General features: G+C 40.2%; 1 protein-coding gene across 1 annotated transcript in view; it reads left to right on the top strand.

Moving 5' to 3' along the window:
* Positions 1-15,768, top strand: part of PDE4B (phosphodiesterase 4B) — a 246,738-nt gene that overhangs the window by 39,222 nt on the left and 191,748 nt on the right. Inside the window, exon 3 of the mRNA XM_081867179.1 lies at positions 11-240. Within this exon, the coding sequence (XP_081723305.1) occupies positions 11-240 (230 nt within the window). The remainder of the gene's footprint in view (positions 1-10; positions 241-15,768) is intronic.

Consider the following 15,768-nt stretch of genomic DNA (forward strand, 5'->3'; position numbering starts at 1 on the left):
TTTTTTACAGAATGTGAAAGATTACTTAGAATGCGGCCTGAGCAAGTCTTATAGCGCATCTAGTAACACCCTTGGCATAGATCTCTGGAGAGGAAGAAGATGCTGCTCCGGTAATTTGCAGTTGCCACCACTGTCCCAAAGGCAGAGTGAAAGAGCAAGAACACCAGATAACATTTCTAGACCCACGACTTTGCCCCTACTGAACCTTCCCAGCATTGCCATTACCACTTACCAGGATAGGTAAGTTTCTCGAAGAGAGATTACATCTGGGAAGTTTGTTACGTATTATCTTAAGGCCTTTCTTTTGTTAGAAAGACTGTTTCATAACAAGAAATGCTCGTGTTTCAAAACCGACCGGATTTCCATGGCATGTGCATTTTATAAAAACCATTAAGAGGTGAAGCAGTTTACCATGCACTCTTCTGGAATTTTAAACAAAGTTGCTATTTTAGGAAACTTTATTCCTTGATCCTTTGACCATGTTAAGTGTACACCTAGAGCCATGGAATGCTGAAAAGATGAGGGTAAAAGAGAATTGAGGAGTAGTGAGGGTGAATTGGCTTTCTAGAGCTTCTAACAGTTTACCTGTTAGAACAGGAGCACTCCTGGGGGCAGATATACTGCAGTATTTTGTTGCAGGTCCTACTTGTTCAATTTAATTTGTAAAACATTTTTCCAGTATAAAGATGCAATATATATACTTGAAATCTTAATGCTAATTTAATTACTGTATTACTGTATTTTGCCTTTATAATATCTTCAAAAGGTTTTAAGAATAGCAGTCCATATTCTCAAGGAAACTTTATCTGAAAACTTTCCAGAGACTATTAGAATATATTTGAGAGCATGAGCAGAATGTGTATCTTTCAGCAAGATCTACTTAATGAATTCTGTTGGATGTTAGTGATGCCTTGTTCAACAAAAATTCATGGGGGGCGTGAAGCCGTTTCTTTTCACAAATCCAAAATGAATAGCAAAGAAAAGGCATGTGTCTTTTCTTAGGATACCCAATGCATTATGTTTGAACAGCTTGTCTCCTTTTGCCTTTAATCTGTATAGCTTTCTATTACTTTGGAAAGATGAAACATTCTTTGATCTTACTACCTTTGCATACATTTATTTTAAAAACTTAAAACTTTTCCAACCTGGATATGTTGCAAAATCCCAACACTATTAGTGAACAAGTTCAGTCTAAAGTATGTTACTTAAAGTCTTAAATGGCTCAGGACTGCAATACCTCAAGGACAGCCTCTCTCCTTATGAACCAACCCAGACCCTGCAACAATCATCTGAGGCCCTTATTTGTGAGCCTCCTTTATGAGAAGTTTTGAGGGTGGAAACATAAAAACAGGCTTTTTCTGCCTTGGCTCTATGCTTGTGGGATATTCTTATCAGGGAGGTTTGGCTGGCACCTTTAGATGCCAGGCAAAAAACACCTGTCTTCTCCCAGGCCTTTGACTAGTTAAACCATTTATGGCCTCACTTCATTCATGGGAGTAAGAAGCATCCACCAGTTATCCTGTCACCCTGAACGATGATGTTATTCCTCTTCCTCTGAAAAAGAGAGAGAGGCCTGGAGCTGTGTTTCCCCCATCAGCTGTATGGTTCACCAACAGACTATGATCATTTCAACAGTTTTATAGTTCAGTCTACTCTCTTCCCAGCTGAAAAACCTTTCCACAGCCTCATATGTGCTAACAGACTCACACCCTGCCCACAAAAACCCCCTCTCACTTTTGAACAGTTGGTCGTAAATATTCCATACAAACTGAGGAGCTGAGCCAAGGGTGTTAACTTCAGGTTTTTCCTTTGGTTGCATTTATTTGATTTGAAGGGAAAGTGTAGATTGGCAAGACCAATGTTGATCTGAATATCTAGCTGATCTTTGCTTATATTTGATTTCTCATTCATCTCCTTACAATGATAGTAAAGGACTTCTAAATGATTATCCAAGGCTGGCTTTGGCAGCCTGAATAAGTGTATAGATTGCCATGAATATGCGGTATGTGGGATTGGGTGAAAGATAAAACGCAGGTGTTCCGCTCTTACCAAATTTGTTATATGTTCTACTTAACTATTTCCATCCTTAAAATATACTATTTCCAGAAAGAGCAATCCCCATATGGTTGTCCTTCTACGCACTTATGATTATAGATTTGGCACAGTTTTAACACTTTCTCCTTTAAAAAATGTAATAAACAAAGTTCATGTGCATGTTTCTTACAAACAGGTTCTCGTTTAGTTTTAGCTAAATCCAACCAGAAATTACTGGTTCGTGATTAGTTCTTTACAACACAAGAGGGCATTGCTGCACCTCTTTTCTGATACAGTATGCATTTAATAAAATATCTTCAAACTGGTTACGGCCATCATGGATAAAATATCTCCTAATTTGTGTTTTAAAAGTATTATTGAATTAGCACTGGCTTGTTTTTTGGGGGGATTTTAAGTTTCTGATATACGGCAGTATAGGTCATGTCTGATTTAATAGGCATTGTGCAGCAGAATCCTAAACCTAAGTGTCATTACAGAATGTCTGCTGTAGTGTCACAAATACCTTTTCCGGTAAAATACTGCACAGTTACCTTGGAGCAGTGAGCCAAACCCTCTCCACTCTTCTCATTCCCAAGCGTCAGCACCTGTTTACATGATGGGTGTTGGAGATGCAATGCTTACCTCTTCATTTGTCTGTGATTACATAAGTGCACACCCCAAGTGTTTTTTAAGTTGTTTGTGCACTGGTTGTAATGACAAGCACCTGCAGAGGATGGATGTAGTGAAGGGAAACTGTGCACCTGAGGAAGAGCTTGGACATTTCGAGATATGTGTGAGATAACTTACACAATTTCTTTTCAACTCCCCATGCAGATTCATAAACTCTTATTTCTTGATGCCACTGCATTTTAAAAGGGAAGGCTCTTCTGTTTATCTATGCTTCAATTCTGCTAAACAATGTGAAATGAAATAAAATTGGAATAGAGGCAGGTGGGTACAGCTAGAAAATTGTGGCGTCCTTGCCTCACAATAGACACCTCTTCATGCTGTGATGCAGTCCACTTACTCCATAGCCAAAGTGAAAAATAAGATTGGACTGCCTATGCATATCAAGACTCAAGTTGTTGTTGGCATCCGTCTGTCTCAAGGGACAGTGGAGTGTACTTCTGAGGGTGAAGCCAAACCGCTGGGGAATCACAGCACCTGCCGTGGCTGCAGAGACTGGTAACTTGTAGCTGCTGCCGCTTCTTACATTGTTTTTTGCTGCATTAGCAGCACCAAAGTGACCTCTTCAGGGTGCAAGCCTGGGCAGTGTGTATGGAAGTCCTGGGCTGCCCATATTAGAAGCCCCCTCCCTTGGCATGACTGATATGGTCCAAAGGAAAGCAGAGCAATACATTCGGCACCGGCTAAGCTGCAGGAGTTGCTAGAAGGAGGCAACTGTTATAGGATTTGTGTAAGGTTTACACCGTAGCCTTTTCTTCTTCTGAAGATGTCCCTCAAGGCATTGGGTACAGATTTTTCCTCAAGGCTTACTCCCAAAACCTATAGCATGAAATGGGTATTGCCTCACTTCCGGGTTGGCGCCACAGCCGAATGGCGGATTCCCTCCGAGCTCCGGAGGGAATCTGCTCGACGGGGGTCGGGTCCTGCCGCGCCGGCGACGCGGGGACCCTCAAAAACCACGGGTGCGGAAGCCCATGGACCTGGTGACTCGGCGGGCACCATTTGCGCCCCCCCGACCCGCGAAGGAGCCTTTTTAAAGGCTGCGGAGCGGGGGACGGGGAGCGGCGTGGTGCTGTGAGTCTTCTGCTTCCCCTGCCGAGCAAAGCCGCATGCCATTCGACGGAGAGCGCTGACTTCTTCTTCTGAAAATTTGGACTAAAACCTAAAAACAACAACCCGTGAGTAATTTGGAAATTGGACTAAAATTTTTCTTGGATTCGGCACGAGCAGGGGAGGTGCAAAAAGGAAGTCCCTCTCCCCCCCATTGTATACAATTTAAAGCAAGATCTGACAACTAAGGTCGAGAGAAGAGCCTTTTCTTTACTGGATAAAAGTTATTAATTTCATGGATTGATAGCATAAGTAATTATGCTGGAGGATAAGAGGTAATTTTTTGAGTTAAAGTGCCACCCATCCCGGGACCGGGAGTGATCTGCGAGAGGAGCCTGCTGAGGAGACATAGAAGATTTTGACAGCTGTCAAATTAGCTGTCAAAGTCGAAAAAAATCAGAACTTTGTTTCTGATGTTCTTGCCGGTTACATTAGATACAATATAGTTATAAGTTGTTGAAAATAAAGAACAATTGAAACAAATTAACTTGACTTTTGGGTTGGAAGTGAAAGGAATATTGAACAACCAGAATCCCTCTAGAGGGGGTTCAGGGACATTACAAGAATGGAAATAGGTCGGAAAATACTAGCTGACCTGGACGAGGTTGCTTTTCTCTTGGGAAAGTTGTGTAAGTTGCAAGAGCAAGGTCATGTTTTGTCTACAAGTGCCACAACTTCAAAGCCAACAGCAAATGAATCTACTGAGTTGGAAAAGAACTTGATGTACAAAACCCAGGCAGCTGAACAAGAAAAGAATTTTGAGAAAATTGAGGAAGTGGAGAAAGCAGGAAAGAGGGGCTGCAATGCTGCAGAAGGCAAAGGAGAGCCAGAGGCCTGTCAAGATGGATATAAAAGAAAATAAGGACTGGATGAGGGAAATTTGGTTTGAATTTAAAAATGAGGAATGGAAAGATCTCCTTTTGTGGGGATCTGAAGATCTATGGACTATAAATTTGATCAAGGTGGAAGTTGGAGCCTTTGGGTTATTTGGACTTAAAAGAATTAAGAAACAAGATTTGAGCTCCACCTTTAACCATGGAGGTCTGGCTGGAAGGAACATGGACATTATAGGGATAGTGCCCCTCCGAGACTTGGTGTTAAATATAAAGGACTTCCAAAGAAACCGGCAGAGAGAGACTGAGAGAGAGTTAAGGGCCTCAGACGTGAGGTTGCCAGGCTGATAGTAGATGGACTAATGGACAATGGCCCGGGGATCGAAACCGGGGAAGGGAGGGTGGGAGTTTGGAAATCCGAAGGGTGTCTGATTCTTTCTACTATTCTTTTTTTTCCCCACTCTTGTGTTGTCATTAGTATAAAAATGGGGAATTCGTGGAAGGGAAACTGGGTCGACCTTAGAAAAAGTGTGTAAGCATATATGATTGATGTATATAAGTTAAAAGTTGATATATAAACTGAATTAAATATAACAACAAATTAAGGTTAAAAACTTAGGGATAAGAACTTGTTGAACAAATACTTGGACATGGAATACAAGAAGGGGAGGCGAGGGGAAGTTCTGGAAAAAAGTTACTGAAAATATGGACTGTAAAGGTTGAATCTTTTTCTTTTTCTTTCTCTTTTCTCTTTTCTTTTTATTATTTTTTGCTTTTTGTATTTTTTGAAAATCTAATAAATATTATTTTTTTAAAAAAAGAAATGGGTATTGCCTCAAGGCAGCAAATGTTTAGGATCAGAGCTTTTCTTCTCCTAGATGGGCTACCATCCCAGGTTGAAGAGCCCCATCTGCCCATCTTTCCCTGTAACTATCTTCTTGACTATTGGACCCATTGTTGGTCTTGTCCACTCAATCTGCCAGATGAGGGTTTGAGACCCATCGGCTACACTCACCTGGTTTAACAGGCTGGTAGAAGCCATTTCCCACCTGTGGCTGCTGTCAATTGCTGACAGCTTCTAGGAGCGATAGGTGAGAGCTGAGTGTAGGGTAAGGGCCAGTGTTGGACCAACTACTCCAGAAGGAGCATGGCGTGTCCCCCACAAGAGGTGCTACCCCCCCCTTAACACCCCCTCCCCAAATACTCAAGTATGTTGAAGGAAAGAGTGTGTGGAAAAGCTTTCTTGTGCATATTGTCTGCAACATTAGCATTTCTTGGAACTGGCATTCACATTTTATATTGACTGGGTTTTTCAAAAGTTACATCAAAGTGACTCATTAATCATTGACATCTTCAGAAAATCTCTTGGCAATTAGTCATGTTTTTAATCAGTCTGGCAAGCTTTCTGGCATGTGACTTCTGATACTGCAGGTCAATTTTTATCCTGTTATGTGTTGGTCTTAAAACACCTTCTAGGCACCAGTACACCTGCATGAATTTATGTATTATCATTATAAAACATATATTTTTACAAATTGTGCAAAACATATATACTTAGTTCTCTCATGTAGATAAATTGGAGCAAACAAAATATATTTCCCTATGTTGAATTGGTAGTCTATGTACATTCTATGCATTGGCTATGAAAGAAAACAGTGTGAAAGGATCAACATCTCATTCTAGATGGTTAACTTAGTTGCAGTTACTTTAAATAAGAATGCATGTGCTGCTAGGTAACTCACTTTAGTGGTATATCAAACATAATACAGGGTCCCTGCCTCTTTAAGAAGATGCTGAAGTGAGCTTCGGAGTTTCTCATCTTAACAAAAGATAAGTCTATTACACTATGAGGCTCCTACCTCACTTTCACTCCCCCAGTTATCACTCATTAACTAGGGACCGTGGACCATACTTGCACTGCTCAGTCACATCCACAACCTCTTCCTTGTGGAGTCCGCCAGGCTTCTGTCAGAACCTCGGCTGCAGTTTCCCTCTACACTGATTTAGCAACGAAGGTTGCTTCAAAAGCTATCGTGCTGAAACTTAACTACAACTCTCTTATCAACCATCGGATAGTCTCCAGTTGATCTACTGTATCTTCCCTCAAAACCTGTAAAGTCTTAAAAGGGCTTGGGGCCCAATACCTGAAGGAGTACCTCTTCCTATACCAGCCTGCCAAGGTATTAAGATCACCAGCAGATGTACATTGTTTTTCCTTAATGGAGAGGGTTGTTTCACACCCCCCCCCCCCGCGTGTTGGAGTCATGACTTTGGGATTGCCTTTCCAAGGAGCACATCTGGCAATGACATTACAGGCTTTTAAACACAAGGTGCTTAAAACAGGTGCTTCCTGTTTGGGAAGCTTAGGTAAATTTTGGAATTCTGTCTTACTCTGCTGTCTGCTTGTTTCTTTCTGTTTTTCTTCTTCTCTTACTGTATTTGTTAAGTTTATTTGCTGGTTTTAAATTGTCTTTCTATGTTGTGTGAATTAGTTTGATTCATAGTTTTGTACATCACCCTGGAACCTTTTGATGAATAGCAGTAGGGTATTTATTTATTTTAAAACATTTCTTACATTATTAAAGATTGAGATGATCTTCTATTGGGAAGTATGCAAATCTCTGCTAAAGGGAGTTTATAAGGGCCTAATCTGGCATTCTGGGTCAATCCAAAATTGGATGAAGTTTGGTATTTGCAATAATTTTTTTTAGTGTTGCTAAACATAAAATATTTCATTTTTAAAAATGGCATTTGCATTTTTTGTGGGTTCATCTATTGTCATACATTGTTGTTAGGCAATAAACTGTGTATGTCAAAATAAATAATAACAAAGGACTAGGAGATAATTAATCCTGACTTTCAATAAAACAAGGAATCTGGTTTGGGTACAGGGGCGCCGACTTATAAAAAATATTGGGGGGGGCGGGGGCCCATACCGACATAAAAAATATTGGGGGGGCCCAAGACCTCCCAACCGCTGCTGCTGGGGGAACGAAAGGGGCGAGCCCCGGGCTGCCCCGACCTTAAGTGAACCTGTGAGGGCCCGCTCTTTGCGGCAGCCGATTGGCTGCCGCCGTGGGCGGTGAATATTAATGAGCTAGGGGGAATCCCCGCTTCTCGCGGGGCTGACGCCAGCCCCGCAAGATTGTTGATGGGTCGAGAGCCCGCAACCCCACCCCCTCTCTAGATCGGGAGTGGCTTTGTTTTAACTCATTACTGAGTGTATTTTAAAAGGTAACTATCGTCAAACAAGGAAAATAAAAAAATACCAACATAATTTTGTGATTTTACAAAGCATAATATAACTAATAATTTTCTTAAATTATTGGGGGGGCAGAGCCCCCCCCAACGAATTTTTGAGGGGGCTCGGGCCCCCTCAGGCCCCATGGAGTCGCCGCCTATGTTTGGGTATATGAGGTTGCTTCAGAGAAAGGTCCAACAGGAATGAGTCCATGTGTAGGAGCTTCACCCATGCTGTTCAGTGGCCATACCTATCCTGTCTTCAGGACATCCAGACATGAATGATAGCATTTGGAAAGATGCTATGTAGCAGAACTCAAAATGTTTGCTCCCAGTTTGTGTGCTCATTTTTCATATTTTCAAGGGCCATTTATGACACGTATCAGACCCAACACGTATCAGGTTTCATATACCCGCTGCTATGCAAAACTAACATCTAACACATGGTTGCCTGACACTGGCAGAGTGAACTGGGCCACACTTATTTCTTGCACAGCAGTTACCTGTATCCAGCATTATCTGAAGGAATCCCCAAGTTTCAAGGTCATTTTGTGTACTGTTTAGAATTGAAACTAATATGATTCCAGTAAAGAATTCACATATTTGGTTTTTTTAATTAATAGAAGTGCAGAAGGGACCAAACGTATTGTGGTAGTAACCAAATAATTTAGTCATCCAGGGTGTAAAGGGTTAGAAGCCTCTCAAAGAGCCAGACAAAGGTTGATTTGGCTTTCTAGAATTAGATTGCAAGAAAGGTTACCTGTTGCTGCTGCCTCCTGCCAGCAAGGTTCCTCGGTGGGTATTTTTTGTTAGGATTGAGCTTGTTATGATCCTCTCACTTTAAGAATCTCTGTTAGAGGTGCAGCAGTTGCCCATATAAAATCGAGGACTTCATGGGGCAGAAGTTGTTGTTTTTATCCTTGCTTTTTCTGGTTAGCCTATGGAACATGAGGGATGAGCAGCAGCAAGCTTTGGTTAATTATCACATGTGCAAGAATTGTAGTAAGGAAACACAAGAGGTCTGGATTTAAACAGTAGTTAAATCTTCCTTCCTTACCCCAGTTCTTTGTAGAAATCAAAGAAGTTGGAACAGAATTCAGTGATGAAAAATGTTAGGGGTGGGTTAAAATGAGCAAAATGCTGGAGTATAAAGAACAAAGTGTAGAGAGTACAGTGGTACCTCAGGATGCGAACGGGATCCGTTCCGGAGCCCCGTTCGCATCCTGAATAGAACATAAGATGCGACAGTGCATCTGCGCATCACGTTTTGCAGCTTCCGCACATGCGCGTGATGTCATTTTTAGCGTCTGCGCATGTGCGAGCGGTGAAACCCGGAAGTAATGCTATCCGTTACTTCCGGGTTGCTGCGGAGCGCAACCCGAAACGCTCAACCTGAAGCACATTCAACCCGAGGTATGACTGTATGTCAGCTGCTTACCAACATTTGAACTCCTAAGAAGGCAATTAGCATTATGTTATATAAGCCAGGAGTGTGTGGAACTCATTTATATGCTGCCACATAAATATAGCATAGGTTTTTAAATACTGACAAATATTTTTCTAATACCAGTTCAGTGATAATGTCCATACAGATTAGTTAATGTTTTAGTCTTGATCTATGCTTGTTTGGTAAGGTTTAGAGAAGCCTTCCTCAACCTGGTTCCCTCCAGATGTTTGGGGCATGTGGGGTGGGGACAGTGCTGTTGTGCTCAGGTCCTGCATTTGGGCTTCCCATAGGCATCTGGTTTTGCTGCTGTGGGAAGAGAATGCTGGATTAGATGAGCCGCTCATCTGATCCAACAAGCCCTTCTCATGGACATGCTAACAAGGGCTGATTGAAGTTGTAGTTCAAAATATCTGGAGGGAACCAGGTTGGAAAAGGCTGGTTTTGGATGACAGGGAAGTTTATTTTTCATTTTGCACATATCTGCACACACACACCATTTTGTCCTTCAATGCCTGCCATGTTTTTCTTTAGAACAAGGTGACATTTCTTAAAAAAGAAAAAAATAGATCATGTGCTGTTTGTAACATCTAATGTACTCCATAGGAAAATGGTTTTTAATTACAATCTACTGTTTCTGGACAATATAAATGATAGCTTAGTTTGGAAAAGAGAATTACTATGATTATCGCAAGTTTCCTTGACAACCAAGTAGATATCGTGAATGTTGAATTGTTTTAGAGCTGGATATAGACTTGAAGACTTCATCTAGGAAAAAATATTTCGGTGTGCTTTGGGGGATTCTTTTCTTAAAATGGAGATTACCCTGAAGCCTTGCCCCAAATGGTTAGGAATCTTATTGGTTTCAGCATAGACCTTGATATGTGTTGAACACAATTACTCTCTCTTGTCATTTTTGCCTTCTTTTAAAAAAAATTCCTGAAAGGCATGTCCACTGAACTATGGAAATATGCCAACAAAATGGGAAAGTATTCCTTGCATATTGAAGTGAAAGGTTATATGCCTTTTGGTCATGTTTACTGCTATTTAGCTTGGCATAGCTCACCACAATAACATATTTCTATTCTATGAAAGTGTTCAGAATAAATATTTGTGATAAATTTCTTGCCATGACTGTGCTTTTTGTAAAGCCAACAGACCAAAACAAGAATTATTTTCTTGGACGAGAGAGAACTTGAATTTAATAATGCCAGGCAGGAAATAAATGAGTTAGATCTAGCATCTGTGGCTCAGCCAAATATTAGGACAGGCTATTGGACATACTGCTTTGTGCTTGCTTGCAATATAAGTTTTGTTCACATTATCCATGTTGTTTTCCCACAACTGTTGGTCTTTAACTGTGAATACCCGTACAAAGTATGATCAAGAAAATTCAAAACCTTAAGCCACCATTTGAGCCAAGGTAAGTTAAAACAAAGGTGGGAAGGTGGTAAATAAAGATGAGAGGATGTAAAAGTCCTGACCACAGGTGAGAGCAATTATAGTCAGTTTTCAGCTGCACATTTTTGAGCACATTGCAGTTTGAAGTGGAAAAATCTGCCTGTCCACTCAGACTAGCGTCTTATTGTGATTGAAAACAATAGAGAAGCTTTTATTATATCTATGATACATTTCATAGATACATCTTAAACTGAATTTTGGATAGCCCATTTCTCAATTGTAAGGTTCAATAAAGAAATGAGAAATTCGGTTCAGTTTACACTTCAATGCAAAAATTTCTGACTTGCACTCCTGAATGAATATGTGAGCCAAAGTGCAGTTATCCTTTAAAATTCTCATATTTTTAAATTTCCAGTGCAGTTCTCCAACCACATATGTAGCAAGATGTGTATATTAGGGGAAGGTGTTCATAAAAATGCATATACTAGTGAAAATAACATACAAAACTCATTATATTAGGGAAATTTGCTTGCAAAGATACGTATATCGAGAGCAATTCGCAAAATGCTGATGAATTTTTGTGAAAATGTTTTTTTTAATTGCCGACAGATGTAGAATTGTGGAGAACTAAGAATGGAAAAATGAGAAATTGAGCGAAACCAAAATATCACAGGAGTATCAAAGTGCAAGTAGATAAATAGTCTGGCGGGAAGGTAAATGCGTTTCCGTGTGCTTCTCTGGTTCGCCAGAAGCGGCTTAGTCATGCTGGCCACATGACCCGGAAGTTGTACGCCGGCTCCCTCGGCCAATAAAGCGAAATGAGCGCCACAACCCCAGAGTCAGCCATGACTGGACCTAATGGTCAGGGGTCCCTTTACCTTTACCTGTTTTAATGGAAATAAAAAACAGCTAAAGATCCTGGGAAGGCTGTCCTTTAGAAATTGACTTAAGTCCTGGTTTTCAGCCATTTTCTTTTCAGAATTTCTTAGCTGTGCTTAAATCTAGTGCATGTTGCAGGTACTGTAGCATATATCAAGAGACTAATTGCCAAAGAATTAATTTGTGCTGTCTGTGGTTTATCAGTAAAGTCATTTTAACTGAAAATATACAGAGAAGTGTTTTGGCTGTCTATATTTAGCTTTCATCTGTTGCTGTCACAGATGAATATCTTGGATCTTTCAGCTCAGCAGGAATATTCTCTGTTTAGGGTAGCTGCATGAGTATGGTATGATTATTATGGTTTAGCGTGACGATAACCCCCTTATATAATCACATGAAACACTTGTGGGATTATTTACTACAGGTTGTGGTTTAAAATGTGAATAGATGATTCTGCTTGTTTGGACAAAGGCAGCTATGTCTTCGTTGGGAATGAAATTTATTGTTTGGGTACGCAATAGGCTCGTTATTGCTGCGGAAAATCATTCCAAGATGCAGTGCAGGTATCTGAAAATACAGAAAGCTCTGGATACAGGTAGCTGCACAAGCAGAGGAAGAGAATATGTTTTAATGATTCTCTTACAGTAATGTACTCCCAGCAAAAGTAAAGTGGGACAGCTCGAAGTGTATCTAAAACTGGGAGAGCTGTTTCAGCAGGACCAATTAGCAAAAGAATTGAGCTGCTGAAAAAAATCAGTGCTTAGATGCAGCCCACAAAATCCTAAAATAGTAATAACCATATTTAGGGGGAAATGCTTTAAAAAGAGAGGGAAAAAGAATGTGATCGAAATGAAATTTCTTGAGCTGAAATGAGGACAGTGGAAACATTTTATAACATTGCAAGTTTGAATCATGGGATAGTTTTCTAGGGAATGAACTGTTGTGAGCCTAAAACATCTGGTGCATATAACAATTTACAGAGAAGTCACTAACATGTATTTATTAACTTGTATCCTCATCCAAAAACTGGTTGAAGTAGAACATATAAATTAAGCCATTATAGTCAAATGCAAGAAAATAGAGTTATATCTGTGTGAACCAACATACTGTGGCTTGTTTGGGTTGGGATTGTGTATTAGCCACTTTCATTGGCATATATACCATCAATTTGCAATGTGTCCATGAGAAATGATCTTCTGCATATTCATACCAAAGTGTATGTGGGAAATTATCTTCTATCTTGTCATAGTTACATGACAATCTTATGTTAATGATGAGAAACAACATCAGTTCCCACTATTTTAGAATTGGATGCTAAATTGTATGAATATGCAGTAATGGTCAAGTTAGCAAAATTACTATAAGTCTTATCACAATTGGAAATCTTTTTTTTTTGTTTTGTTTGTTTTTTGCAGAATAAGGCTAACACTCCTGAAATGTAAATAATTTATTTTAGTGGTTGTGACTCAAAATATGTTTACATAGATATGAGATATGCACACTTTGTACCTTTTCTAATTTTAAGTTCTTAAAACAAAATTACACAGATACAAAATACACATCATTAGTTCTCTACTCTTGAGATGTTCTGTTCCGTGAGTCCAAGTACAGACTGGGGAGAAGGATTGACTGATGCCCCAAAGAACCTAGTTGCAGGGATTCCAAAGAAAGATGCACAAAATTCTAGAGTGTTTAGTTCTAGAGCTGTATTTATAGAGATCTGTCAAGAGACTTATGCATAGCAATGCAATGCAGGGTTCCTGGCCACTGCCGCAGGACGGACACTGAAGCACCAAGCATTATGACTTTGTCTGTGAAGGGCTAGTCATGTATGGGTTACTTAAAAGAAAAGCTGCAACAATAGCCCAATCAACCACTCCTGGTTTAGAGGCTCGTTCCCCACTGCCATTCCCTCTCCCAGCTTACTAAACCAAAAGCTAAGGCTCAAGCTAGCAGATAAGCATATAGGATCTCCTTTTACAGCTTGCACCGATGATTCTCCTGACTATCAGGATGGTGTTTATAGGCCTTCCAGGACATTTGAACCATTTGGTTCTATTCACGAGGTTGCAAACATGTGGACAGTCCTAGCATTCTGGGAGAAGTCAATTAATACTAAAAAACCCAAAAAAACTTTTACACCTCATTTAAGAAGTAATTATCTTGGCCTGAAGAAAAAGTCCATGAGCCCATATGCTCCCTTTTCCTTCTCTTCTTACCCCTCTTCCTAGCCTGGCTTGTTAAAACCACAGCTTCCCATGATCATATAATTGTAGAGTTGGAAGGGACCCTGTGGATCATCTAGTCCAACCCCCTGCATGCAGGAATATGCAGCTGTCCTATATGGGGTTTGAGCCTATGACTTTGGTGTTATCAGCACCACACCCTAACCAATTGAGTTGTCTGCCGGCAGTGTAGTTTAAGCACTGCTTACAAACCAGGATATGAAACATGGATCAGACATACCACAGTTTATCAGCCCAAGATTGTTGTGTCTGAACCTTGTCTTAGTCACTCACAATTGCCCTCTGCATATCAACAAATAGCATAAAGTCCTGGAGAGGCCCTAGATGCACATTTGTTCAGATAAATACAGGCTAATGACATTAATGATGGGTATTTCAACTTCTTTTGGAACTCCAGCCCTGCCTACCCCCCAGCCATAACTTGTGTCTAGCCTGGGTTTAGTCTTTTTGTATTCCTAATCTAGCAGGCAGCCACCCTCAAACACTAGTTAATTATTGAGACGACTTGTCCTGTGTCTCCCCCCCAAATTGCTATGGCCAGAAATTTCAGCCACCATCATATGAACATCGTCAAATGCCACTGCCTTGACTGATATTTTGTTCCCACATTCTCATTTCAAAATATACTTTCAAATCTAAACACTTAAAAGAGCTTATTTTCAGTTGCAATTCATTTTATGGTCCAGCTCTACCTTCCTTACATTGCTTTTTATTTTTAAGGCCTATGGCCCTACATGCCCTATCCATATTCCTGTTTTCAGCTTCTATCTGGATTCTGTCATTACAAGCGTGTAATTCTAGTTTGAACCTTTATTTGAACCTTCTTACTGCAAACAGTCTCCAAGTGGTCCCTTTCAGCAAGTCTGTTCATGGTTCTAACAGAATTTAAGGCTTGCAGAATTTAGGAATGTAAGGCTGCGGAGGAGATGGTGATGCCTAAAAGCATTGCTGCATTGCACTACTTATGCATTTGAACTATATATAGCAGAATTTAAACAGAAAATGAAGGAATCCTGATATGCTTCTCTTTCCAGTACATTAGGAATAGAATACTTTTGAAAAATCAGACAGATTTTCTAGCAGCCGTATTTGACACAAACATTAGCCTTTCTTTCTACTTTTTAGCCCATTCCCCCAAATGAATCTGTAGGGTGCTTCTATGCCTTTTATGTACCAGTAATAGATGCCTGGAGGTACATAGCAGTTCTGTACTTCATCTGCTCTTCCTATAATCTGGAATTGTACATCTGAAGATAATGCTAGACAACACTCTGTTCTACATGAAGAAGAGTTCTGCATAACTTAAGCTGCTATACCAGAAGTATTTGGTCATATATATATATATATTGCAGTAGGTACCCTTTCCTCATCTGTCTGCCTTACCTGAGATGTCGGTAAAAACCCAATTAACATTTCTAAAAGCCCACGGCTGAACATTTATCCCAAAAAACTCAACTACATTACAATAGATTGTATTGGGTATTTGTGGTTCAGCTTCTTCTAGGATGTTAGTTGAAACACACATGTGGTCATAGTGATCAGAAGCCACTAACGCTTGAGAGCTGTTTAGTGGCAGGAACTATTTCACTATAGATCCATAATGGATATGTATCTGTCAAAGTTGCTGTTTCATTTGTTTCTCATTATTGGATGACAATCACAGGAGAGTTGCTTGGATTGGTCAAGTTAAGAGGGATGGAAACAGCAGTCAAAATTGACACATCAATGTATGCAAACCACTTTCTGCTTGCTCCCCGGTGCTGTATCAGAATCTCCAATTATTGAAGTGTGTCTGCATGTATATATTTTTCTCTGTGGAAAGCTTGCTTGGATTTTGAATTCATTAGTAAAAAATACATCTGTGCACTTCAGAAGAGAATCCCCAAAGCAGCCC

This window comes from Podarcis erhardii (assembly GCF_964252035.2).
Source record: "Podarcis erhardii genome assembly, chromosome: 6".
Taxonomy (NCBI): domain Eukaryota; kingdom Metazoa; phylum Chordata; class Lepidosauria; order Squamata; family Lacertidae; genus Podarcis; species Podarcis erhardii.